Source organism: Chenopodium quinoa, unplaced genomic scaffold (genome assembly GCF_001683475.1).
Source record: "Chenopodium quinoa cultivar QQ74 unplaced genomic scaffold, ASM168347v1, whole genome shotgun sequence".
NCBI classification, from domain to species: Eukaryota; Viridiplantae; Streptophyta; class Magnoliopsida; order Caryophyllales; family Amaranthaceae; genus Chenopodium; species Chenopodium quinoa.
The window spans coordinates 2,444,910-2,471,487 of NW_018744460.1; the positions used below are offsets into that span (position 1 = coordinate 2,444,910).

The 26,578-nt window shown below is 36.2% G+C and overlaps 3 protein-coding genes across 3 annotated transcripts; 1 reads left to right on the plus strand and 2 right to left on the minus strand.

Moving 5' to 3' along the window:
- The first annotated feature begins 6,831 nt into the window (after window positions 1–6,831).
- Window positions 6,832–11,412, plus strand: LOC110697249 (oxidation resistance protein 1-like). Its single transcript, XM_021874610.1, has 8 exons — window positions 6,832–7,300; window positions 7,937–8,352; window positions 8,459–8,531; window positions 8,619–8,699; window positions 8,781–8,844; window positions 9,143–9,230; window positions 9,316–9,400; window positions 11,086–11,412. Exons 1-8 carry the CDS (start codon window positions 7,205–7,207, stop codon window positions 11,122–11,124), a joined length of 942 nt encoding a protein of 313 aa, XP_021730302.1. The 5' UTR covers window positions 6,832–7,204; the 3' UTR covers window positions 11,125–11,412.
- Window positions 11,413–13,099: 1,687 nt separating this feature from the next.
- LOC110697378 (putative disease resistance protein RGA4) lies at window positions 13,100–15,621 on the minus strand. The gene is made up of 3 exons (XM_021874758.1): window positions 15,224–15,621; window positions 13,952–14,513; window positions 13,100–13,840 (listed from the first exon to the last, which is right to left on the minus strand). The coding sequence occupies exons 1-3, from the start codon at window positions 15,619–15,621 to the stop codon at window positions 13,100–13,102; spliced, it is 1,701 nt and encodes a 566-aa protein (XP_021730450.1).
- Window positions 15,622–17,161: 1,540 nt separating this feature from the next.
- Window positions 17,162–26,578, minus strand: LOC110697250 (pre-mRNA-processing factor 19-like). The gene is made up of 18 exons (XM_021874611.1): window positions 26,378–26,578; window positions 26,181–26,266; window positions 25,754–25,825; window positions 25,600–25,662; window positions 23,781–23,867; window positions 23,144–23,294; window positions 22,953–23,074; window positions 22,364–22,480; window positions 21,974–22,069; window positions 21,825–21,887; window positions 20,196–20,270; window positions 19,405–19,509; window positions 19,110–19,226; window positions 18,933–19,010; window positions 18,750–18,846; window positions 18,442–18,493; window positions 17,791–17,861; window positions 17,162–17,661 (listed from the first exon to the last, which is right to left on the minus strand). Exons 1-18 carry the CDS (start codon window positions 26,388–26,390, stop codon window positions 17,546–17,548), a joined length of 1,581 nt encoding a protein of 526 aa, XP_021730303.1. The 5' UTR covers window positions 26,391–26,578; the 3' UTR covers window positions 17,162–17,545.

A 26,578-nucleotide genomic window follows, 5' to 3' on the forward strand; every position in this document is an offset into this window, starting at 1 on the left:
TGCGATGCACGATTTTTTCATCTAAGATTTTTAATTATTTGATTTATTGTATTTAATAATTTCAGACAAAATTACAAAAGTTTAATATTTATTTTCCTTTATTATAATTTATAATGAATTTATTAAATATAAATAAATTGTAAATATGATATTTTTTCCATTATATAAAATCTTTAATGTGAAATGATAAATTTTTAATAATTTAAATCCTAAATCATTATTCATTGTTGTACCATGTCTTTTATTTCGATAGAATCACCAACCTCGTCCATAATCAACCTACTACATCAATGGATAAATTGAATCGTGAAATGTAGCCAAACTGAAATTGATATAAATTAAATCTTTACATTTATATAAAATAAATCAATAAATTTACTAATAAATGAAAAATTGTTGCGATATAAAATCAAATCTATGCATTGGAATATTTTTCATCACCTCCAAAAATTACCAAAGTCATCCATATGTTAAGTATACAACATCTAATCGTATGCCATTACATAAACAAATAATCGTTAAGTAGCCTAAATAAATACAATGTAACTAATAATTACAAATATAAATTTAAACATAAGATTTTAAAAATTACCCGGACATTGATGACCTAAAACTAACACAAAATTACTAACACAAAATTCGCTTGATGGGGTTTTATATTGATACGAAATTTTATTTGTGTCGTATGGCGTGTTAGATCTGCATGTAAAAAACATTTAGTAAATAAAACATAAACATATAATCGTTGAGTATCCCAAATTAATACAATGTAAATAATAATTAGAAATACTAATTTAAACATAGGATTTTAAAAATTAAGCTAAAAATTACCCAGTCATTAATGACCAAAAATTAACACAAAATTACTAACACAAAATTCGCTTGATGGGGTTTTTTATTGATACGAAATTTTGTTTGTGTTGTAAGATGTGTCAATTTATAATGGTAGGTATCACAAATTTTAATTTAATTATAATTAACGAACAATTTGTATTTCTTATCATAAATACTATCAAAATTTATCTTATAATGATAGGTATCAAACTTTATTATAAGCGTTTATCATTTAAATATTTTTTAGTATATTTTTTTTTGGATTTCTTATACTCGTAGTATTGAATTAAAAAATTTATCTTTTCCTATATTTTTACTTTATTTTTTTTCATTAAAATAATTTAATTCGTGGATTATAATCTATGTGGCATTAAAATTTAAGATATATCAAATCTAATTCGTTACTTTTATCTAGGTGGCGACATAATTTATTAATTCAAAAATAAAATACAAATCTTTCTTCTTATTGGTCGAAATAAGTATATTTCTTACGTGGCGCTCCAAATGCTCTCCAAAAATGCCTACTTTACTTATATATATATATATATATATATATATATATATATATATATATATATATATATATATATATATATATATATATATATATATAAAAAATAGATTTTGTATATGAATATCTTTATAATATCTTTACCTATCTTATTAGTTAATTACCTAATATGAACAGTACTCTCATTGTAACCCTATAAATATTGATTAATAAAAATCACTCTAATTAATGAGTTTTATATTTGTTAGGATTACAGTGATTTCTATGGAAGAAAACACATAAAAATGTGTGGGAACAAATCCTAAAGTGAAAATTTACAAGACAATTGTAAAAATATCAAATACAACACAAAGTATTACAATCAAGTATAAGAAATATCTAAGAAATTACAGAATTTCACAAAGATAACACTAGTGTAAAGATGATCAAACTTGCCTTTCCTCCAAGCCGACAACAACCAACATGAACATGAGAATAACGATGTCTCGTAAGACTTAAACCTTGATACACTATCAAAGGCGTGTATACATTTTCCTAAAGAGGTTTATTTCCCCCACACGGTGCTTGGGTTAAACCGGAAATCCACTTTGAGATATAATGGACAACAAATTTCGTTCTTAGCACTAGAATCGAAATACGATGAACAATTCACAAATTTGGCTAAATTGATAGAGATTTCAACAAGATTTTGCAAGATTCTTGAGAGAAAAGGTGTGGAGAATTCTTGGAGAAGAAAAATAAAACCGAAGTTCGATATCTCGTCCAAACGAAACCTCCTCTAATTAAAAGGACATAACCGCAAAAATCGTAGACGAGGGAAGCAGCGCGGGCGCGCCTCCCTGATTCTGCCAAAATCTTGCCTCGATCCAGAGAGTTGACGCGATTATGTCGCGCTTTCAACGCGGGTCACGCACTACAAGAAAACAGTTGGATTCCGACGGAAAAATTCCGTTGGAAACATAGGAAATTCCGTCGGAATCAGGCTTTCCGACGGAATTCAATCGGAGTTAGTCTGTCGTAACAGCCTTTGTCGAAAATTTGACCTTTTCCCGCGAAAATTCCGTCGGAAGGCGCTATTCCGACGGATCTAATTCTGTCGGCGCTGTTTTTTACTTTATTTGAAGAAATTTCCGTCGGAGGTGGGTAGGTTTCCGACGGAATTTTCCACCGGAAATGATATATTCCGTCGGAAAAGTTAATGAAAAAAACAGAGCACCACCCCTACCACCCTCACGCACCACCCCTAATCACCCTCACGCACCACCCCTACCAGCCCCAACCACGCAACACCACCGAAACCACCCACACCCAAACCCACTAGCCCACCACCGTACACCACCACCTATCGCACCTTTACACACCACCACCAACCCACACCCAAACCCACTACCGTACACAACCAAATCGCAACCCACCTAACCACCGAAACCCACCTCACCACCACCGAAACCCACCTCACCACCCGAAACAACCACCGAAAACAAAAAAAAAAAAAACATAAAAAAAATCCATACTTCACCAACACCATATATTTCAAAAAATCCAGAAAATTCAACAAATTAATTAAAATAAAAATTTAGAAGAAAAAAAAAAGAGAAACATACCTTAATTTGACCAAAAAAACGTCGAAATTGGGTTTGTAAGGTCAAATTCGACCATGAAAACTCTAGATCTAGAGTTTTCATGGTCGAATTTGACATGAAAACCTTGATTTTCATGAGTTGCCATTGAATATCTTGAAATAACCTTGAGTTGGCTAAGAAAACGAAACAAAAAAAAAAACAAAAAAAAGGGGGGGGAAGAGGAAAGAGAAACAGGGAAGAGGAGAGGAAGGAGAAAGCAGGGAAGAGGAAGGATGTGTGCGCCAAGGAAGGAGAAGGGAGGAAAGGAAGGAGAAAGAGGGGAAGAGGAAAGAAGAGAGGAAAGAGAAAGTGAAGGGAGGCGGGGAGAGAGAAAGGAGTGTGGGTTTTTAGGTTTTTTTTTTATGTTTTAAAGAGGTTTTTCTTTTTTATTATTTAATTAATTTCCTAAGTTTCTGACGGAATATTTCGTCGGAAATTTCCGACGGATTTTTATTCTGTCGGAAATTTAACGTTTCGACGGAATATTCCGTCGGAAACTTCTGACGGATTTTTTTCCGTCAGAATATAAATTTTCCGACAGAATATTCCGTCGGAATGCCCATATATTCCGACGGATTTTTATTCCGTAGAAATTCCGTCGGAATATTTCGATGGAATATAAATCCGCCGGAATATATAGGATTTCCGACGGAATTTGTGTTCGTCGGAAGATGTCCGTCGGAATCTACCCTTTTTCTTGTAGTGGCGTTAAACAGTGGCGCGGGCGCGCCACTTCGAAATCGAAATTTCTTCACTGGATCCAATAATTCAGCGCAATTTTAACACGCCTTGATCGCGGGTCGCGCCCTATACAAGGGACGCACAATCCTTACGGATTCATACACTCTAAATTACTCACAATATTATCTCACAACTTATATTTTTGTTGTTGTTTAAGAAGGTAAGTAAGGTTGAAATTTTGGTATATGTCAAAATCTTACTTTAAACTTGCAGTCGGTATAATTATGCTTAATTATTTAACCAACAGAAGAATTCGTGGTCTTTTGTTTTAAAATTTGAGGGAAAAAAAATGTACCCTAATAATACACACTTTTGTTAAGTGATAATGTCTTTTGCTTATCATTCTTTTCAACACCAACCACAGGGTTTGGATTTGGAAAAATATTTTTGAAAGTACTAAGGGGATGTTGTACCCTATCTTTTGTGTCGTCTATACTAGAGTTGATATAATATAATTTAGAAAAGTATTATCATGACGATTGGGATAATGTGAGCCCTCAACTCCATATACGGTGGTAGCTATTGAGGTCGGGGGTTAAATGTAGCTAGTAGTTTGAGCAATGACATTAGTTTTCTATTGTGAGAATGTGAGATACTGGTTTTATTGCTAGCAATTGTTAGAGTAATGGCTTGTTTATCGTGGAGGTTTTTTTTTTTTTTTTTTTTTTTTTTTTTTTTTTTTTTTTTTTTGGGTGTAACTTATAAAAGGGAGATCATAGGCTGACCATGGAACTTACTGCCTATCTAGGGATGTCAATGGGATGGGGCGGGGCGGATGTTGGCTTTTCCATCCCCATCCCCATCTAAAATTTCCATCCCATCCCCATCCCCGCCCCGGCTGGTATAATTCCAAAATCATCCCCACCCCAACCCTCACTTGGATATCCACCCCTACCTAATCCCCGCCTCCTAAATACACAATTTTTCATAATTAATAAAGATTGCGAAAAGAAAAAAAATTATTGTTAATATTACACATTTTTTTGTTTATAATATAAGTGTATTACAAAGTATTATATTTACTATTTTATTTTACATAATTTTTTTTATAAAATAGTATAAAAGTATATAATTTTGTTTTTGAAAAATATATGGATGTGGGATAGGGCGGGTACGAAGTGGGGTAGGTGGGAATGGGGCGGGTACGAAGTGGGGCGGGTGGGGCGGGGCGGGGCGGAGATGGGGCGGGTATAACCTAAAATCCACCCCGCCCCATCATCCATGGCGGGTATTGTTTTTATCCCCCATCCCCGCCCCATTTTATCCCCATCACCTATTTGACCCGCCCCACTGACATCCCTATGCATATCTTAGAGCATAAGCAGCCGTTAACCATTTAGGGGGTGTTTGGTATATGAGAATTGAGGGTGGGAATGGCAATTTTAATCCCAAATTTAAGAAAAAGTCTCTTGTTTGTTAGATGGGATTGAGAATAAAGAATGGAATGAGATTGGGAATAAATGGGGTGAATTCCCATAATTTTATTACCTATAGAGGGTAGGTAATAAATGGATGGGAATGAGAATAAATATAAAATGACATTTTTTGCCATTAATGAAATGAATGGAGGAGAAAGGTTAGTAAGGGTATTTTTGTATTTTTGTTATTTATTCCCTACCTATTCCCATTCACCACCCAAACAAAGTATTGTCATATTTTTACGTATTTCCAACGATCAATTCCCAATCCCATTCCCACATTTTAATTCCCAAACTCCCATTCCCACTTTCCAAACGCCCCGTTAGGGTAGTTATTAGGAGAGAGTGTATAAAAATACTATAAACAATTGTAGAGAGATAAAACAATAACCTGGTTTTAACCGGTCATAGAAACATAGTTATTGAATAAAATATTCTCCCCACTTTTACAGAATTCTCTAGCTTTTTAATTGTTGATGACGTGACAATATAAGCAGTTGACTCATATTATAACTATCAATGGTCAAGATGCATTTATAATTGGAAAAATTCATGGGAATAATCCCACCTTTGGGCCATTCTTTTTTAATAATCCCATCTTTGAGAAATTATTTAATAATCCGACCTTTAACCTCCATTCTTTTTTATTGGTCCCATTTGACCAGAAACCGGTTGAAAAGGTATTTTTTTTGGTTTAAAATACACGTGTCGTTACATTATTGGTAAAAAAAAATAAAAAACAAAAAATAAAAATAAAAAACTCAAACCCAATTCAGCCACCAGCCCACCACCACCCAAACCCAAACTCTAGAACCACCATCCCCACCAGACCCGAACCTCAAAACCATCCCACCAGCTTTCCCTCCTTCCCCCGCCCCGATTCCGACCACCCAAAGCCGGCGCCGCTTAACCCTCTCCCCTAAACCACCAACACCCTTGACCCTCCCCGAAAACCCAGCCAACCCCTCCTCTAAACCACCAACGATTCCAGCCCATCACGACCAGTCCACCACCAGTTGTCAGAATCGGAACGGGGGAAAAGGAGGGGGCCGGGATCAGAATGGAGAAGGCGTTTATGGTTAGGGTTGGGTTTCCAGTTCACCACCAGTCCACCACCTCAACCAACTTCACCCATAACCCAACCCGAAACCACCTACCAAACTACTATTGCCTTCACCAACTGAACTGAAACCACCACCCCATCACCCTATCTCAACTGAAACACCACCCTATCACCCTACCTCAACTGTGACCTCAGCCACCTTCACCCATACCTCCACCTTAGTTGAAATCGATCTACTCTGTTCAGGGAGGAGATCGTCGCGCACCGACGCCGGTGCTGGTGATGTGGTTGGGGGCTGGGTGGCTGGATCCGGTGCCGGGTAGAGGGATGGGTGGCCGGAGCCGCGGGAGAGAACGGGTTTAGGCAGCTGGCCGGATCTGGTGTTGGGTAAGGGGCTGGGTGGTTTTTTTATATTTATTTTTTTATTTTCCTTTTAAAAAATCTAATTTTTTTTACCAATCACAGACCGCCACGTGTCATGTAACTTGTTATAACAGGTTACATGACCAGTTGGGACCAATAAAAGAGAATGGGGGGTAAAAGTTGGATTATTAAATAATTTCTCAAAGGTGGGATTATTAAAAAAAAATGGCCCAAAGGTGGGATTATTCCCATGAACTTATAATTTATAAACTTGGATTTTCTCCGATCTAAAAAAAAAATTAAAAAAAAAAAAAAAAACCTATAATTTGGTAATTATACTCTTCCCATATTCCCACCACCGACTCATTTAAAATATCTTTCTCAGCAAAAATACTGCCTTTTGTGGTGGTGCTGGTGCACCCGTCTTTTCCGTCTTCTATTTATTCACCGCTTTCTTTTTCTTTTTCTTTTTCTCTTTTTTCTTTTTTTTTTTTTTTTTTTTTTTTTGTGGAATTTTGTGCCTTTTTTCCGTCGAATTTCGAAGTTAGGGTTAGGGTTTGATGATCCAATTCTGAGAAAACTTCAATTTTTTTTCGAAGATCATCAAACCTTTTATTAATTATTAATTGAATTGAATTGAATTCAATCAATAATGTATGCATTGAAGGAGAAAGTGAGTGAGAAATTATCTCGTCTTTTGGCTGATTCTCCGTCTCCACCATCTCCTCAATTGCAAGAATCTCCAAAGGTAATTTGATTTAGGGTTTTTTTATTTCAATTTTGTAAGCTTATTTAAGCTTCAATTTAAGCTTGTTTGATGAGATCTACACAATGTAGGGTTCGTGATGCTAGATTCTGTTTGTTAATCATGATTTCAGTTTTAAAAGAGGGAGTTTTTATTGAATTTGTGTTGTTTCAGCTGATTTTGGTTGCAATTATGGTTCTTAATCGGTGATTTTCAATGTGATAGAGATTCAAATTAGTCCAAGCTGAATTTTTTGCGATCATAGAAAATTGTGAATTTTATTTAACCTGAATTGCGTTTGTTTTTTTGCATAGTTTGTAAAGTTTTGCAACTTTAATGTGTAATGTGCACTTACCTATAAGCTATAAAGCAATTGGTTTCCGGTGCATGTTGAATTATACTGGAATTCGAGCAATATAATGTTACGAATTACGATGATTGTCAAAGCTAGAATTCGGAATGCTGGAATGTATATGATTATTCTCTTGCAATTAAGCTAAGATTGCGTCTCGCGTCTTGATTAGTCCTTTTGCTGGACTACTTGATCGATAAGGATCCAAACCTCCAAACCTGGCTCAAGTAGTAGTAGTAGTGTAATTTTCATCCTAATGTTGAATGTTAGATATGGGGAATGTGCAGGTCAATTCATACTCCATGGGAGCAAAAACTTTGTCATCGTTTTTAACCTACATCCATCCTTCAGCTACCAAACAAAAGACTCAGGGTGATTTGAAGTCTTCGCAATCATCTCCCACCAGATGGAAAAGTAGTAGTTTTTCTCGGCGAATTCAAAACATGGAAAATCAGGCAGAACTCATTCCACAAGATGAATGTAGAGAATCAACTATCCCTCATAATGAGCATGAGAGCCCTGCTTCTACCAGAAGTAATTGTGTACCAGAATTCTTTGAGGATGCAATTGAGCCTCCAAGCCCTTGGAAGCTTATGCCTAATTTGACAGATGATTCTTCATATGTTGATGGGGGATTATATGAGTTTCTTGAGGCATCCCTTCCTAACATCGTGAAGGGTTGTCAATGGGTATTGCTATACAGGTAACTGCTTTTTCTACTGCTTCCCTTAATGGTCTCCATCAACTGCTTCAATGCTTTTCACTAATTTTGTCGTAGTTTCTTTTGGCTTCTTTCAACTGAAGGGCAGTACTTTAAAACACGGTACATCTCTACGTACTCTTATACGGAAAAGTGCTGATCTTCCAGGTCCTGGCTTATTGGTAAGGGTGACCTGTAAATTAGTCATGGAGATACATTTTATCACTTTGTTGGATAATGACTGATGGAAACTGCTGTTTATCTTCCAGATTGTTGGAGATAGAAAGGGGGCTGTGTTTGGTGGGCTCCTTGATTGTCCTCTTAAACCATGCCCTAGGAGGAAATATCAAGTGCGTTGATCTCAGCAATGTTTACTTCTTTTTCTCTGTGCTTTAATTTTTAAATTGCCACTCTAATGTTAAATTTGACAGGGAACAAACCACTCTTTTGTTTTTACCACTAAATACGGTGAACCAAGGCTGTTTAGAGCAACAGGTAAAGCTCATATCCCTTGACTTTGTGTAAGCTGTTAGGTAGAATGTGTGTGTAAATATCAACGAGAAAATGGTCAATGTACTTTCGGTGTTAATGGACTGTAAGGTTGGGGTTTAAGGGTGTATAAATGTCTCCAAAGGGCAGAAAAGCTTATGTCATGAAGCTGTACTGTCATTTGCTATGTGTAAATGTAAACATCACTTTTCTGCTACTTATACATGCCATTTTGCCAATACTTAAAGCTTAAAAAGCTTCTCAGCAGTGAATGCTTATGACAATGTCTTTCATTCTATTATAGGTGCCAACCGATACTTCTATTTGTGCTTGAATGATTTCCTAGCATTTGGTGGGGGAGGCAACTTTGCTTTGTCATTGGATGAAGATTTGTAAGTCTTTTTTTCCCAGTAATTTATGAGAATGAATCATATACTGTTTTTGAAGGCTAATTATACTTATATATTTGTTTATCAGATTGGCTGGAAGTAGTGGGCCATGCCAGACTTTTGGGAACTCATGCTTGGCTCATGATCCAGAGTTCGAATTGAAAAATGTTGAGGTACTTTTCTTTTCCTTATCTTTGAGATATCAACTTTCACTAAATGTTGTATTTACTTTTTTGCCTCATGTTCCACCATAATAGCTGTTCCCCAGTTAATTTCCGAGGTGAAAGTTTCTGCAGTTTGGATAACTTATTTACTTACTGAAATTCTGAACCCTGAGCTATTGAGTATTTTCACTAATTTTCACTTAAGAAAACCCCATACATAAGCTGTATATTTGTTGCCATTCATTGGTCATATCGAAATGGGAATTTTAGATGTTAGAATTTTAGATGTACATAAAGCTGTTAGAATTTTAGATGTACATTGTATATATTCTGTGTAGTCAGTACTCTAATATAGAAACTGGCTACTTGTGAAGAACAAAAAAATGTGTGGGAGCAGATTTAGTATTTAAAGCTCTGTTTGATATAAAACAAGTAGAATGACTCATGTCTGCTTTAGCTATTTGGGTCATGTATGTTGGATGTGGGTGATGAGGAGTTTTTATTTCTGGGTATGTATGCAAGTATGCAACAAGTAGTGATATCTGGGAGAATCGGTGTCATTTAAGTCACATTGATGACTGATTGATTTTGAGGGAATCATGGAGATGAAATGAATATTATAGGGTGCTGAAGTAGTTCCAACTCCAAAGCAGTAATGATGTGGGATGCTATTGCAGTTTGGCTCGTCTTTTGATTATGAAGCATTGCTAGATGTTTCTGTTGCTGCAGGACTGTAACTTATTGAGGGAATTTGATGAGATATTTTATGCATGAGCAGAGGTTGCAGACAGTCAGATTAGAAGTTACCTTGCTGAAGTGTTAGAAATTGACTGATAAATAGAATAATATAAATCTGCAAGGGGTGAGCTCATACAAGCAGCTTATATTGATTTACTCTTGCCTTTCCCTCCCCTCCCCTCTGAGTATGCATTAGATTATCAGTTAATATACTTGCCGTGGACTATTCTGGAGAGTGTAGTAACATATTAAAAGAAAAGGAAGACCGAAGATTTTGGTCTGTTCCCGCCTCATTATCAAGGCTTGAAGGTTTTTTTTAATTTATTTTTTATTTTTTATTTTTCTGGGAGCGAATTAGGAATGCCAGAGATTCAGGTTAAATAGTACAAAAACCAATATAAGGACTAAGGAGGAGGAAGAAAAAGATTATTCAATGCAAGTGTAATTTTGGGGTTGTTGCATCTTGAAGTTCTGGTTGTATCTTCTGATATATTTTGGCAGCAGGTAGGTTTTGGATTGGGATTGGGTGGGCTTGACTGCTTGAGTCGCTTGAGTAGGAGGTTAAAGGACCAATTTAAGTCCTACATGATTTAGATCGCGCTGGTTATTACCAGTAAGGATTCTAAGGTATTTTGAACTTAGTTCAATTTGAGACATTAGAACACCTGAATTTTTAATGTAGGACTAGCCAATGTTGATAACTACTACAACATCTTTTACTTCTGGTGTAGATTTAACATTAAAGATCTGCTTTTAGTTTTTACATCCAGATGACATGGATTGACAAGTTAACTATCATGAGTTAGATTAAGAATTAACTTTGTACTGTATATTCTGGTTTAAAATGAGATCTTGGAATTGATTTCAGTTTAATTATTGACTTATTTTCATTCTCTTAAGTCTTAAAAGAAATCTTTGGTTTTTTGCTGAATTTTTTCTTTCCACCCTGTCTGCAGCTGTGGGGTTTCATCCATTCATCCCGATACCTTACTTGATATGTAACTAATGGAGAATTGGTGTACTGGATATCTGCGTTAACTCAATTATTTGTTGTCGAGGATCATCATCACATTTCATTGGTTATTTATACACACTAATATTTTTTTTTTTAAAGGGTGTATATATTGTACAACAGTGTATGCTTCTGTTACTTTCTATATATACCCAGGTTATTTTGGGGGGCGATAACGCCGATAAGATAGTATTCCACTTATTAGAATGAAAGTCAATATACCTTCAAAATCCTCGCGAGATAAAAATAAAGCCTATTTATTTATCAAAAATTATTTACTTGGATTATTTCATTCAGTTTCCAGGGTTTCAAATAGACTAGTTTTGTAAGTTCTTTGGATTACTTCATTCAGTTCCAGTTTTTAAATAGAATAGCTTTGAAATTCAGGATGCATGGAGGATCGATATAATTGAAATGATGATGAAAGCAGAGAAAAAAAAGAAAAAGAAAAAAAGAATGTAAAGGCAACTCGATTTTTTTTATTTAGCAGAAGGTAACCCAACATATTTACAGTCTGGTCTTGTTACCATATGCTTAGTTGCCTCATCAATAAGCAAGTTAACTCTAAGCTTTGCTTGCTGCTTTATAAGTGATGTGACTACACACTGATTTTTACCTGAATTGAAACAGTTTTTTCTATACAGACACAAAAAATAAAACTTAATGCAGGGAATTCTGTATACTACCAGTCTGTAGATACAATGGAGGGGATGTGCTGAACCTTTGGCCAGTCTTCTCCTGAGGGATTTTGGCATCTTTCCTTGAGGCGTGCTGATCCGTTGCAAACTCGAAGTTCCCTGATAGAGGTTAGTTTGGGCATCCGATTTGGCAGTGATTCTAGTTTTTGGCAGTATCGAATTTCAAGTGTTTGGAGGGTACCCAAGAACTGCATCCAATTAGGCAATTCCTCCAATTGAGGGAGATCCCTCAGCATCAAGTAGCAGAGGTTGCAATGAAGAGATTTCCATGGCATGCCATCTGCTCTCTCTTCTGATAACCTCATGTTAGGACACTTGCGTATAAATAACCGAATCCAAGGCAGTGAGATGCTCCAACCCTCCAAAAACGCTTCTTAGATTCAAGCAGTCTTCAATATGCAGGGATCTCAATGATGATGAGCAGGTACGAAACACATCCTCAATATCTCCTAAACTCTCCATCTCCTTGCTCTCCCATATTCGTATCTCAGTCAGACTTTGAAAAGCCTCCTTCGATAGTGTATTTAGCCATGCTATATTGTCTATCAGAACCTTATCTAATTTAGGAATGGGATCTGACGGTGAAGAGGGAGTGACCAGAGTGCTAGTAGTAGTAACAGCTGCTTCTTTCATGATATGCACTCCATTGAATTCCAATAAAGACATTCACATTGGGGCACAACACCGTAGAAGTCAGCTCTGGACATTTGTGTATGAGCAATGACTTTAATTTTGATAGACTAAGTGATTGCAATTGCGTCAAACTCATGCTTGTGCTGCTGCTAGCAACCAGCACATGATCATCTTCCAATCCCACTCCCCATCTCCATTGTCTCAACTTCGGTAGGATCCGGAACTCCAGTTGTGTTCAAGGGAGGGAAAGATTGTGATGCTTTCATCTCTTAGTAATCTAGCCGGCATGGAAACTGCTAGGCTATTTTCATATATGTACTTCAAGTTCAGTAACTTTATAAGTTTGAGGGCTTTCAGATGACGCAGTCTTCCCAGGCATGTCAAGTGCTGAATTTCCCCACAATCTTTAAGATGCAGCCTTACAAGATTTGGGAGAAAGGCTGCTAACTTATCTGCCTTTGCCCAACTTGGCATTCTCACATCCTCGTATCGTTCTAACTGCAATCCCTTGAGATTAGAATGTGGTTGCAGCTCTTCCATCAGTGCTTCATCATCATTTACTCTTCCACGAACCTCATCGTTACTAAAAGTAATCTTGATAACATTGAGATGTTCCTTATTCCTAAGTTATGCTCCTCCAGCTATTCCATCTTCTATGCAGTTGTACACAGCATGTTTGGGGAATTGGATCCGCATTGTAAGATTATCTTTAAGTTTATTGAGAACTTTTAAGTCCTGTAGCTGATCAACCCAGTGCTTCAGACTCGAACATGTTTCAGTACTGAGGACATATTCAGGCAGTGTGTGAAGACAAGTTAACTTACCCATGCCCGGAGGCATACAACTCAACAGATAACAACCCTCTATATCCAAGGCCCTGAGCTTAATCAGCTTGTTTGTATGTTTTGGCAGCCTTTTCAACCGATAGCACCCACTTAATTTCAGAGTTTCCAAATTATGCAATCTTGTAATGGACTTGGGGAGCACTTCCATATCTCCATTCTCCGAGAGATCTAAATACCTCAGATGCAGCAATTCACTTGTCGTGCTAGGCAAACTTTTTATACCTGAGCACTTTAGGTCCAGTGCCCTTAGACGCGTGCTTTTTGTTAGTAGTGAATCCACCGAAAACTTGTCTGCCTTGGCAATTATACCACTGCCAACATGAAGATATGAACGGATACGTGCCTTAGTGAAAGAGTATCTTGCAAACTCTCTAGTAGATAGATGGCGAGCTTTAGTATCCACCTTGCCGTAAACTGTATTCATTACACACATCTCTTTTTCTGCTACTTTTTGAGCAATGTCGTGCATGAGATCATGTATCTTACAGGAGATAATGTTACCATATTTGTCTTGAACTACATCCTGGAAAAAGCATCTCCTTAGTAAAATAGAAAAGTATTCCTCAGCAGCATCTTCAGTACTTTGACAAGTCTTTGGATGACACAAGGTTACATTGTTCCATTAGATGTTGACAATGTAACCTTGTGCCATCCAAAGACTTGTCAACATCTGCTTCTCTATCACGAAGTTTTTCGGAAATAATGCACAATAACTGAAGCAACTCTTCAACGAGGATTCAAGATGATGGTAACTTAGCTTCAATATAGGCATGATGTCATTTTGACTTTCTCTGATGTTGGATTGTCCTGTCTTCAGGAATGATAGCCACCGACTCTTATCTTGACCATAAAGAAGACTTCCGGCCACTCTTATAGCCAGAGGAACACTGGCACATCCTTTAACAATCTCTCGGCCAATCTCCACCAAGTCCTGAGGAAGGTTTGAATGATTCGATCCAGAAGCCATCCTTTCTAGCAAGCACTGTGAATTCCTCTCTGACAAGCCTTGCAGCTCATACTTTTGACCGTCCCCTATTTCTCTTGCCGTCTCTTGAGAGCGTGTAGTTACCACAACCCAACTTCCCTTTCGACCTCCCATCAAGAATCCTGCCAGAGTACGCCACTGGCCACGATTCTCAGTCCACACATCATCCAGAACAAGCCCAGGCGCCAACTCCCAGTTCTTTCTCTTCTTTCTTTTTTAGTTTAATGACAGTTCATCAAAACAATTGTCCAAGATTGCTAGATCGAGCACGCTACGCGCATAGTCTTAAGCCCAAGAACGGGTTGTATCCTTTTAAACATTTTGACTACTTCCTTGCCTCTTCCTTTTCAGAGATCTCGTTGTTCTCTTCCCAGATTTTTTCCACACTTTACTTTCGCAGTCTTCTTCATTATGTTGTTCGCTGACTTTCTAAGGTCTAACCTGTCGCTCCTTTACTGAAAAGGCGCGTAACGCCAGAATGCTCATTTTTTTTTCCCTCGTCTTAATTTTCTCTGGAAGTCGCCCTTATAACCAACCTCTTGACTTCTGCGGGCTACGTTCAACTAAACATAGACTCTCGTTTACCTCGAAAGAACAGACTGACTACTAGGATGGGGAAAGACCTGAAACCAGCTAACAGTGAAGCGAAGCCTCAAACATCAAACCATATCTTACTGAATAATCTGACTGAACCAGGTAAGGTATAGACAGATTATATCACAGCTGTGGCAAGACGAAGGGGCGAAGCCAGAGGCTCCCTTGCTTGCCTACCGGACAAGAAAGATTAGCCTTAGACCCACTAATGGACTATAACGAGCTGAATAAAGCCCTGAGTGACTCTTGGCTGCCTTCAATGATAGACGCAATTACTTTGACTACTTTATTCTTATGAAACGAGCCAATAAAGAGTTAAACCTAAACCTATTATAGGAAGCAATATCATCCAACCTCTTCCTGAACTTCTTCACCCCTCGAGACACCTTGTAAGCAACTTCAAGCCATCTGAAATCAGGAAGCAGACTAGCCTTCTTTTCTCCTTCTGTAAGCTTCTTCACCTCAGCAAGAGTGACAAACTCATCAATGAGATCATCCGCCTCATAAACTGCATCCTTAAGGTCCTCGATATAAAGCTGATCTTGATCAGAGAGCTCTTGTTTGGCTTCTGTATCACGAAGCACAGCTTTGATTTTGAAGACAGTGCGTTGTAGATCATCAAGTTGGGATTTGTAGCCGAAGATGGAGCATATCATTTTCAGCTCTGAACATTGCAGAGCTGTAAATAGAGATTGAGCAGCAGACATCACTGTACCGACATCCATTTCTGGTTTCAGAGATGAGCAGGGTGTGATTACAGGATAAGGACTATTAGCTCAGGAGTGTTATTTCATATTTTAACTCCTTTCTATATAAGCTACTACAGGAGTATTATCTCATATAGTGATGTAATCCATTAACTATAAAAATACTGTTACAAGACTGACAACTTAACAAGTAAACTGTAGATCACATATGAGAACATCAGCAAGACAGCAAACAAATGTTAATGTAGTTATTTCCTCGTAGATGCCTTTCGTTTTGTATTATGTTTCCTTCGTCAACTAAAGATGCTGTAATGTGATGTTATACTTTTAACAACCAGTTCTGTCTCCTTCATGGAGTCATATTGAAATAAATAAAACTCGGGTTGTATACAGAAACGATTATTACAACTTGTAGCAAAGGTCAATTGGTGAAATTATTTCTAGAAGACAAATGAGATTAATGAATTTCAGTATAATAGACCAGTTGTGTATTGATAGTAGTTTCCTAAATGATAGCAAATTACATCACAGATTCGCACCATTTAAATAAAAAAAGTGATTTCGTACACAAATGAACAGGCCTTTCCTAAATGATAGCAATTACATCACAAATTCGCACCATTTAAATAAAAAAAGTGATTTCGTACACAAATGAACAGGCCTTTCCTAAATGATAGCAAATTACATCACAGATTCGCACCATTTAAATAAAAAAAGTGATTTCGTACACAAATGAACAGGTCTTTCTTCTCATCATTGATGCTTAAATCTGCATTATTATTTGAGAATAATAATTTTGCTACTATTGCTAGTTGCAATAGTCAAGGTTGAAGAGAATGAGCTCATCAATTTTCTTAAGTGATAGCAAATTATTTGGTGCTCTTGGGTGCACAGTGTGCTCATGTTGCACCCGATCAAAATAACATATGTTCTTTGATTTAGAGCTACAGAGTGTATGTACTTTGGTTTTGATGCACTCGTATATGTTTTTTCAGCTTATATCTTCTTTTTCAATACGACCCATGTTCCCTCACTCCTTCCCCATTACGGAAAACTACTACAAGAAGAAAGTTACACTGATGATACTTCCACTGGATGGACTGAAGTAAAAAAACTGTGAAGTCGTACTTGGTAGACCAAGTGGTAATTTGGTATACTCGTCTAAGACTCGGTTATTTTACACTTTGACGCCCATTCAAAAATCATTAAACCTCCCAAGAGGGTAGTTCAGTTGTCTATGTTGCGAGTGAATGAAATATCGTATAACCTACCTTGTCATGGATTTATAATGCAAATCACTCCATTATAATGAGATAAAACAGGTGAGATAGAACTCACAGAATTATACGATTCAAAATTTATTTAGATCAAGAATAAGCTTCTGATCTTTGAACAAAAGTACGTAATAAATCTTTAGAGTGCATAAATTGCTACAACTAATTAAGTAGTTGTAACTAGTTAGCATATAGTCCATTAACCCTTACGTTTAGCTTGATCGGAATCATGGAGAATTACAGTGATGAAAATAGAATATTAGTAACACACAACGTAATACTGGTTTAGATTAGAAATTTAGACCTTCATTTTCTCATTGAATTCCCAAAGCATAGTCAAACTATGACAAACAACTTTAGAAAACACTAAGCTCAAAATTCATCGCAATATGCAAAAAAATTCTGATACCTCGGGTCATCAGATACACCTATACTAATGTTTTAGAATACATGGCATTTAAAAAATACCTCTCTACCGCTTTTACATGAATTGACATGAAACTGTAAAACAACCATTGGTTGAACTTCACTTTGAACTTTCGAGCACCAGAAGGTAAGAAATGAATATATGGCTCCAGGTCTATGTCAGGACCGGGGGTCGCTCGTGCCCCCTAAACTGGACGCAACCACATTTGCTACCACAAGAGACATTTTACTTCGTCCGCATCTTAAGATTCAGGCGCACCATCACTCCCTGGCAAGCCAAATATTCGAAGGTTTCTATCCGATGATCCTACTGCTATGTATTTTGCATCTGGACCAAATTTCGCACAAGTAGCTTTGCCTGCAATTGAAGGCCCCATAAATAGGTAAAAATTGAACATGAGCAACTCTATGTTGAAGCACCTTAGGACTAGAATACACCACAGGGCATGGAAGATGTGAATTAAGAAAGAGAAATAGAATAGGAAACCTGTGCCGGACAAATCAGGTAAGGTCTTGATAAGATTCCATTCTAACTTGACACTTGCAACTTGGTATACTCTGCAGCATAGAAAAGCACAGCTAGCAGTATAAATATAACGACTACGATAATTTAAAAAAAACAAAGAAATAGAAATCAATTCCAACATGGATTTTCCACAATTTTTAGTCTCTTAAAAAAATAATAAAAATGTTTAGTCTGATTAACCACCCCTTCCCAAAATCAAGCCACCACATGGGGTAAGGCAATAGATATCAGAAACTGTCATTCGGAGAAACCTGTGTTCATTAGCCCATGTAAAAATGAAGACTGCACTGATCATCCCCTATCCACATGTTCAGCAGGTAAGGTTTCAATAATGGAAAAGAGAACTGACTTAACATAGGTTGACATCATGCCAATTAATCTTTTAATGGGCAAGGATAACCAAGTCACTGCTGACTTCCTATTCCCTCTAATTTCCATCAAAAATCAAACCAACCCAGGCCCCAAGTCACTTAAAATTGATAATTAGATAATGTAGGAGTTGAATCAATCCATCATTGCCCCTCAGATCAACTAAATTCATCATACCAAAAAAGTCGTCTGAGACAAAACTGAAGAACAAAGTATTATTACAAAGATTAAAAACACACTGACCTTATATCTGAACTAGCAACTGCAAGATAACTCCCGCTATGGTCGAAATCAACTGTGGAAGTCAAGTCAATTAATACAAAACCCATTATAACAGATTGGTAAATTGTTAGCATAAATTCAGATTGCATAACAATAAGCTTGCATCTAAGGTAAGAGTTTTACTCACAGTTTTACCAAGGTGCGCAGTACAATGCACCACATCACCAAGGTAAAAAGAAATGTCAAGTGTTCCAGATTAACCAAAAAAAACTCCTATTCTGAAGGAAGATTTGAGATGAGATAAATTTCAATCTAAATTATTTAAATACCATAGTTAGTTGGTGTGTCTGGATCAGGAGAGGCAAAGGATCGGAAATTCTTCAATTTACGCAGATCCCAAAGTTTTACACCATCATGAGCTGCAGTCTGAGAAATTTCAGAGACAAACAATTATGTTAACACAACAGGCAAGCTCCAAAAAAAAAGGAAAAAAAAAAAAATAAAGACCCTACCGCAAGGAAGTATCCATTTTCAGAGAAAGACATGGCTGTAACAGGACCTGTGTGCCCGTCAAATTTGGCAACATTAGTCTGCAAACCAGCATACAATAACACACATTAAGTGTGAGATTCAGGAAAACCAAAGTGGGTTAGTGCTTAGCAAAAAGCAACTATCTACTTAGGTTCTACCTGAGTTTTAACATCCCAAATCTTGACAAGAGCATCTGTTGTTCCTGTTCCAAGGATGAGACCATCCGGATGAAAAGCTGCAGATGTATATCCCTCAGACCCTGAAGAGTCTGTCACCTGTTCAATATAAGATAACGACACAGATAATCAGTGAGATGCAAGTCATGCATACATCCATCAAGTGTTTCTCTCATTGCAATTTTCAACTTCATTCAAACATCAAGAAATCGTACAAGGAAAAAAAAAAAAAAAAAAAAAAAAAAAAAAAAAAGGTTTACAGTTGGCAGACAAAAACCTGTGTGAGACAAAGACCGCTTGAAAGATCGTAGAAGCACCATGAGTTATCAAGGGAAGCAGTTACAAAGTATTTGTTAGTTGCATGAACGGTAACGGCTTGCACCTGTCACAAATTAATAGATAGTAACACAATTACAGCTAGTATTTCAAAGAGTAAATGTCCATGCTTAATTAGTGTATCAGACCTTAGGTAAATATTCAGGTTTTACTCCAATAGATTCCAATTCGAAACTAATGTGCTGATAGTAAATCATTGAACAATAATCATCATTTTGGTACATACAAAATTTTTAAAATGCTGCCTACATACAATAATTAATACTTCCTCTGTTAATTTTTTACTTGCAACACACTTTGGCACGCATATTCGAGAAAATGATTAGAAAAGGTAAACAGATGAATTAAGCTATAAAATTTAAAACTTAAAAACACTTTCTTCTTATCGGTGTTATTTCAATTAATTTGTCTGTTCACCTAGCATATCTTCCTTAAAGTGTACGCCAAAGTTGTCAGATGCAAGTAAATAAAAACGGAGAATATATCTTACATCACTGATTTTCTACCAGAACAGAAAACAATTGTTATAGCATGAGACTGGTGAAACTAGCTGAATGATCAAAAGCAAGATTATCCTATTCTGCTACCACATGGTTGAGAAATGTATAGACAAAAGCACCAGAAAAAAAGCCAAGCACACAGATATTCAAATAAGAGAGCAAAGAACAAACAACAAAGCCATAGCCTTACTCCCAAAGAGAGGAAGCAAAGAAAAATTATAAGATAATTTACCTCCGCTGTGTGATCTTTTAGAACATGCCTGCAATCATAATTACCATCATCTGATCCTTGCCATAATCTTACAGTCTGTTGGACAGCGCACAAGTGTCAAGAAATAATAACAAATTGGTTTGAGATAAGTTTTCAGCAAGAATCAACAATCATGTTAGTGTGAAACATGTGTGCATTATTACATTAGAACTCATGCAAAAAGTCTTTTAAAAACAGGAAAATGCTTAATTTATGCTGTGTCCCCACATCCATGTCCAATTTAAGGGCAGTATCCCCATGTCTGATATTGTCATACTTGACGTCAGATACTCGGATATGTATCTGCACCAGACACTAATACCAGTTTCCGCATAACATAGCTGAAATATATGCCCATTCCTATCCAGCTAGAACGACTAAAAAGAAAAAATGGAACATATTAAAACATTTGGCTCAATAAAGAATTAGTCTGGGCTTGAGTTGTTAAAAAATTGACCCAAGATGAAGCCAACTATCGCAAGACAAATCGAAGCAATGTTCCTGCCAAACTGTTTACTATACATCTAAAGAGTATTATATAATTATCAACGTTTTTCATTTTCAGATAGCTTGGAAGCATGACAGACCAACTAAGATGAGTAATTCTCGAGTTGAAGAACCAAATAAGGCCAGAATGTCAAATAAACCTAAATATACAAGGATGGTGATATGACAAAAATTATTGCCAGGAATAATATTTCAATAGAGCAGTGTTGCTAATGTGATATAGTGAAATTCATAAGTGTAATAGAGCAAAGAAATGGATATACAGAATGGACGAATAAGCAGAGACTTTAGGAAAATTTTAAAAATTGATCGGAATCGGATAAGATTAAAAAATCATATCGCACCTACAATCCCAGACCTCCAAATGGCTAGACTTCCTAACTACAGGCTAAAAACAAAGTAAAATCCACTCAGCAATTTTCTGATTCTTTTCAATCTCCTTGATCACTACTAAATATGTATAATCTGCTTTCTTTCCTTCTCTACTAAAATTTATTCTCAAATTACTCCCCAAGCTACCTCATAATAGAATTCTATTGTCATTTTCTATAATGCTCCACCCCTGGGTTAGTCTATTACATTATGCTAAATAATACCTTAATCAATTTCTGTTTTTAAATGAAGAATTTCTAATATTCATCTCCTGCAGCTAACTACTTAACCAAACAAAAATCACAAAATACTTCTATTACAAATAAACGCAGCTTCATAGAAGTTAGCTAACAAATGGGAGCCAAAGGAGGGAGGGATTTAAAAATAATAACCAATTAAAAGAAAGAACCAAAAAATTAAAGAGGAAAAATGAATTAAAGGATTAAAGCTAAGGGAAGACAACTACAAAGCAGTGAAATTTAAACACTGTCACAAGCACTAAACTAATTGCAGTTTCAACAAGTCAAACAACTACAGTGTCTTCCCATCAGAATGGCAACAAAAAATCAGAAATTGAAGGATACAATTGAAAAAAGATTAAAGTACAAGAAAAAAAGAAAAAAAAACTCGTAATAGAAAATTATACAACAATAAAATGACTGTAAGAGACTCTCTGCACTTATGAAGTAATGTATGCTTAAAGGGTGTGTACCACAACTGATAGAATAGTACCTTATCTGCAGATCCGGTTATAACTAAACTTTCATCCTGTGGAACAATCTTAATGCTGGTAACCTGCAAAAAAAGCAATGAAGTGTAAATAGTTTGACATATACTAGTCCATATGGCTTTTGCATTGCAAAACCAGGCATATGAAAGACCTTCTTTGAATGACCACTTAGTGTAGATACAATCTGTCCAGAAGGTCGATCAAAGACAACAGCATTTGTATCAATCCCTCCAGTCGCAATGATATCCTATAAAAGCATAGATATATACATCAGATAACGATATTCAAAACAAAAAAATATATAAAAATTAAAAAAAAATAAAAAGCATCCCAATGCATGGTTAGCAAAGTCTCCAATCAGAGAAAAAAAAAAGCAGGATGCTAGAAGCCTAGAATCACTTATTATCAAAAGAATGGTCACGAGTAGACAGAATTATTGAGAAATATTATATCACAACATAGCCCCCCAAAATATTGTTGATATTCACAACTAAAAGTGAAATTGTAAGCATAGTAGTACCAAAAATTGAATCTAGCATACCTTGGAATATTGGATATCAACAGATAGAATGCCAGGTTTGTTAGTTTTGTGAAGGGGATAGCTAGAGATCTGTGTGTAGCGCTCCAGATCCTCAATAGAAGCCAAGGTAGAAGGTATCTGAAAGACAAAACCACACAGAAAAACTATATTTATCAGAAAAGCAATTAAGACAACTCAGCTTCTGCTGCAACACAGTAAATCTCCCAATAGTATCAAGTGCAAGAAAGGAAAACATTCTCTCTAATGAATATAAACATCATAGCCTTACAAAAGAAAAAATGAAACACAAAAGCTATCATATACTTCCTCTGTTTTTTACTAAGTTGCATTGTTTCCCATTTTACGTTTGCCAACGTGTGGTTTCAAACACTTGTGTCTCTAATTATCAATAGGTAGAAATTATAAGATTTAAATATTAACGTATGAAACTATAAGTCGAGACGAATCTAACAAGACCCCACATGACGATATTGTTAAAGAGAGTTAAAGTGGAGTCATAATTAGTGCAAAAGTCTAGCCGTAGCGACTAAATCAAAACAGAGGAAATAAAGATCATATTATAGCACATATACTTTTATACAAAACATACCGTTCTCTTTTTACGCTGCTGTGAAAGTTCTAAGTTGCAATCAGTCAGTTCAGCGATAGTATCAGCAGAAATTCCCATCCGGGCTTTCTTTCCATCAGGGCCCAGAGTCTCTTCCTCAGAAACTGCAATTCACTTTTATTCAGTCCAAAAATCACTATCAGTGAAATGGACAAAGAGAAATAATAAATTACCTCTTTTCCCATTGCTCAATGCAGGTTGATGTACTGCATTGCCTGTTGCCCCTAACATAGGCCTGAGCCTCTCATCTGCTTGAGCCAAAAGCGATCTTGCCTCGTCTCTTTCCTTCTTTAGCCTTGCAATTACACGGCAAGCAGCATCATGCTGCAGACAGAAATCATACACTTGTTTACAATCATTATCCTCGTAACAGAGAGAAAGAGCAGTCAAATGAAGCACATCACATAATGTAAGATCAAAGATAAATACATAATATATCAATTTATAAAATCCAATAAAAAAACATATAAACATTGGGAGATCATTTCAGACACTTGACCTGTTTCTTCAAAACTAGGAATCACTCAAAAGTCAATAACAAGCATATCCTGCCACAAATGACTCTAATCTAAGCCAAAATCAGGTATTTTCCCCCTAACCTCTTATTGACTAATAATAAATCTCAAATTAGATAAAGGCATGTGTCCAAGTGTCGGACTCAGTTTACAATATACAAAAACCATGCTTTTGTTCCAAAAGTGCCAAAATGCACGTAACATGATAGTGTAAAGGATCTGAGGTAAAGTGAAAAGTCAGCATAACTTAACTTCAAAACCCAAATGGTCAATACATAAAGACAAATTCTAATACCTGGTAGAGAGCATGGCTCAACTCTTGCCTGGCAGTATGTAATTGTTGCTCCAGAGTAAAATTGGAAAGCATCAAACTATCCCATTCCTGAATTTAAACGGAACAATCATTAGAAGCTAACACACAAGATAATTGAAAGCAGAGAATTCTTATATTTTCTTCTCAAGACAAAACAGTTTGATTAAAGCCATCAAAGGTTATATAACTAAAAACAATGATAATTTGTAGCTTATAAACGGAGGTTATTGAGATGACAGATGAATACCTTACAAATCCTCGAATTTGATAATTAGATGAGGGAGAGGGACATCATATGTTTAGATTAAAATTCTAGGCCTCCAACACAAGTTGTTTAGATTTTTACATACAAAAAAAATGATGTCCAACCAGAAGTCTACATATTGCAACACCATACTTCATCAAATAGACTATCTTTTTGTGCTTGCAACATGTTAATACTTCCCTTCGTTCTTTCTTAATTGAAACATTGGAGTTTTCACGCTTGCCAATGCACATTCTATACCATTTGTATGTTTAATTATACTTGAGCACAAATTATTATAAGTTAATATTTATAAAAGTATAAATCAAGACGAATCTAATAACACCCCACATGACTTATTTTTCTATCGTGCAAATCTCAAAAAGACAGTCGAAGGACCATGTGAGAAAAGTGCATATTACTAACATTGCGATTAAAAAAGAACAGAGGAAGTACCTTTTTTTTTCAATCCTTACCAACACTTGCTATAATTACAACTCTTACAAGGCAAGTCGAAACTATGACAATTGTGAACAACAAGGCTAAGAAATAAAGCCAACACCCATAATCAAACAAATATTGCAGAAGGTGCAATAAATGACATAATTCATAAGACACATATGGGCACCAAAGCGGTTACATATCCAAACGTCTAACAAACCATAGCTAAACATAGAAATTTCATTCCCTTCACCACGTGGAGAGAAAAGACAGCTTCCTCCTCAATATTTAGAGCCAAAGTCGCTCGCTTTTTAGGTGTGAGCCCCTCTCAACCTAAACACAACTAATTGACTACAAACCCTAATCTTTTCTCTTAGCATCTTGAGCTTCATCAACTTAAACAGAAGAGGACGGCCTTTAACGGGACCTAGTACAATAATAGTAGAGTGAAGGTCATTGCAAAAGATTGTTGCAGACGTGACCAACCTAGCCAAAATTGTAATGATAATGGCCAAAATTGACTACCTTTTCCTATCACTCTTCCTTCTATATACCTTGTTAAAAAGGTCTTTCAAAAACATACTCCTTACCAATCTAGAAGGCCAGGATAAAGGTAGATTGTTATATACACCTGACAACCAACATTAGACATTTAGATACATGCATAGTATTACTAATTCATACTTTAAAACAACTAAAGAAATCCAATCAAATAATTACAAGAATTGTTCCAAAAAAAAAATCAGCTTTGGAATTGACAACTGATAACGCACAGAAATGCCCTTTTGAGATCCCCAGCCCCAAAATAAACCTCTAATTTTTTTTAAGCTGAGGTACTTCTTACAAAGTCCATTCATCCGTCAAACAATGCACTGTAAAGTATATTCCGTAAATGCTTATAGAACTTAATGCTTGGAATACTTAACCATTACAGCTTAATGCATCAACAATGGTAGGATTCCTTGACTAAGCATTATAAGAAAATGTATGTATCTATGCAGTATAATATGTAGCAAAATACACAGAAGTTTGAAATTGACCAAATTGCTAACACAACAATAATCCATAATAAAATAATACTACTCACTAAAGTGATGAGACAGAATAGGTACATACAATTTGGAACATGCCAATCATTCCAGGAATACTAGCACCCTGAACGGGTCTAGGCTTCACAATCTGCAAGTCAAAGAACCCAATAAGTATCCGGGTATATATATATAACAACACACAACAAAGAGAGTAAAAAACTAATGAGCAAAGCCAATACCTTTCCAGCTTTAACAGGAACAATGTCGTCCATGGTCAATGGCTCTCCGGTAACCGGACATTTTCCATAATCCTTCAAAAATACCACCCAAAAAGATCCATCAAAACACTTCAACATTATAAAAAAATTATCTTTTTCCACTTAACACTAAAAATTAAACCCTAAACAACAATACACAAACTCTAGCAAGCCGATACAAAGAACTGAAACCCGGTAGCCAGATTACTTCAAAAAATTGCATCGAACTACATTAATAAAATTTCACAACAATCCAATACTCCAGCCAGTGAAATGCAGGCATCAAACAAGTTCAAATGAAACTGAAATTCAAATAGCAATCTCACACTTAAAATTAAAATCTTTCAACATTAATCAAAATTAAACAACAAAACCCTAAAAAAAAACAAATTGCGTCGAAAAAGAGTACCGAAACGTGACGTTCGATGAGTCGCTTCTCAAAAAGAAGTCCAGATTGCTTGGAAACAACCGGCTCTTCCGGTACTTCGCCGGAAACTACAACAACAACATCAATAAATCAAGCGAACAAAGTTAAACCCTAAAAATACGAGAAAAACCCTAACAAAATTGAAAACAAATTATTAAGAGAGAGAAAATGAGAATTACTTGAGCAATTCATTGTAGTAGAGAAGCAGAGATAGTTGAAAGCTCACTCGAAGTCGAAGCTACGAAGATGGAAGGAAGACGAATTCGAGAATCGTAGCAGAGAGTGAGCGGCAGCAGAGGAAGGTGGAGAGAGAAAGAGAGTGCCAAGGAAAAGCGGGCGATTAAAAAGAATTTGTTGATGACTTTTTTAAGACTTGAGTC

Bases quoted from the DNA above. Each gene is read 5' to 3' on its own strand.
- LOC110697378 (XM_021874758.1), bottom strand. From the start codon at position 15,621: ATGGATGTCGGTACAGTGATGTCTGCTGCTCAATCTCTATTTACAGCT. The intron at 14,514-15,223 runs GTTTAGGTTTAA...AAACTAAAAAAG, and splicing joins GATATTGCTTCCTATAATAG to AAAGAAGAGAAAGAACTGGG. The intron at 13,841-13,951 runs GTCAACATCTAA...TGCTTTTTCCAG, and splicing joins GGATGGCACAAGGTTACATT to GATGTAGTTCAAGACAAATA.
- LOC110697250 (XM_021874611.1), bottom strand. The intron at 23,075-23,143 runs GTAATTTATTAT...AGTGAATTGCAG, and splicing joins ATTGAGCAATGGGAAAAGAG to TTTCTGAGGAAGAGACTCTG. The intron at 19,011-19,109 runs GTAGAACCTAAG...GCTGGTTTGCAG, and splicing joins TTTGGGATGTTAAAACTCAG to ACTAATGTTGCCAAATTTGA.
- LOC110697249 (XM_021874610.1), top strand. From the start codon at position 7,205: ATGTATGCATTGAAGGAGAAAGTGAGTGAGAAATTATCTCGTCTTTTG. The intron at 8,532-8,618 runs GTAAGGGTGACC...TTTATCTTCCAG, and splicing joins TTCCAGGTCCTGGCTTATTG to ATTGTTGGAGATAGAAAGGG. The intron at 8,845-9,142 runs GTAAAGCTCATA...ATTCTATTATAG, and splicing joins AAGGCTGTTTAGAGCAACAG to GTGCCAACCGATACTTCTAT.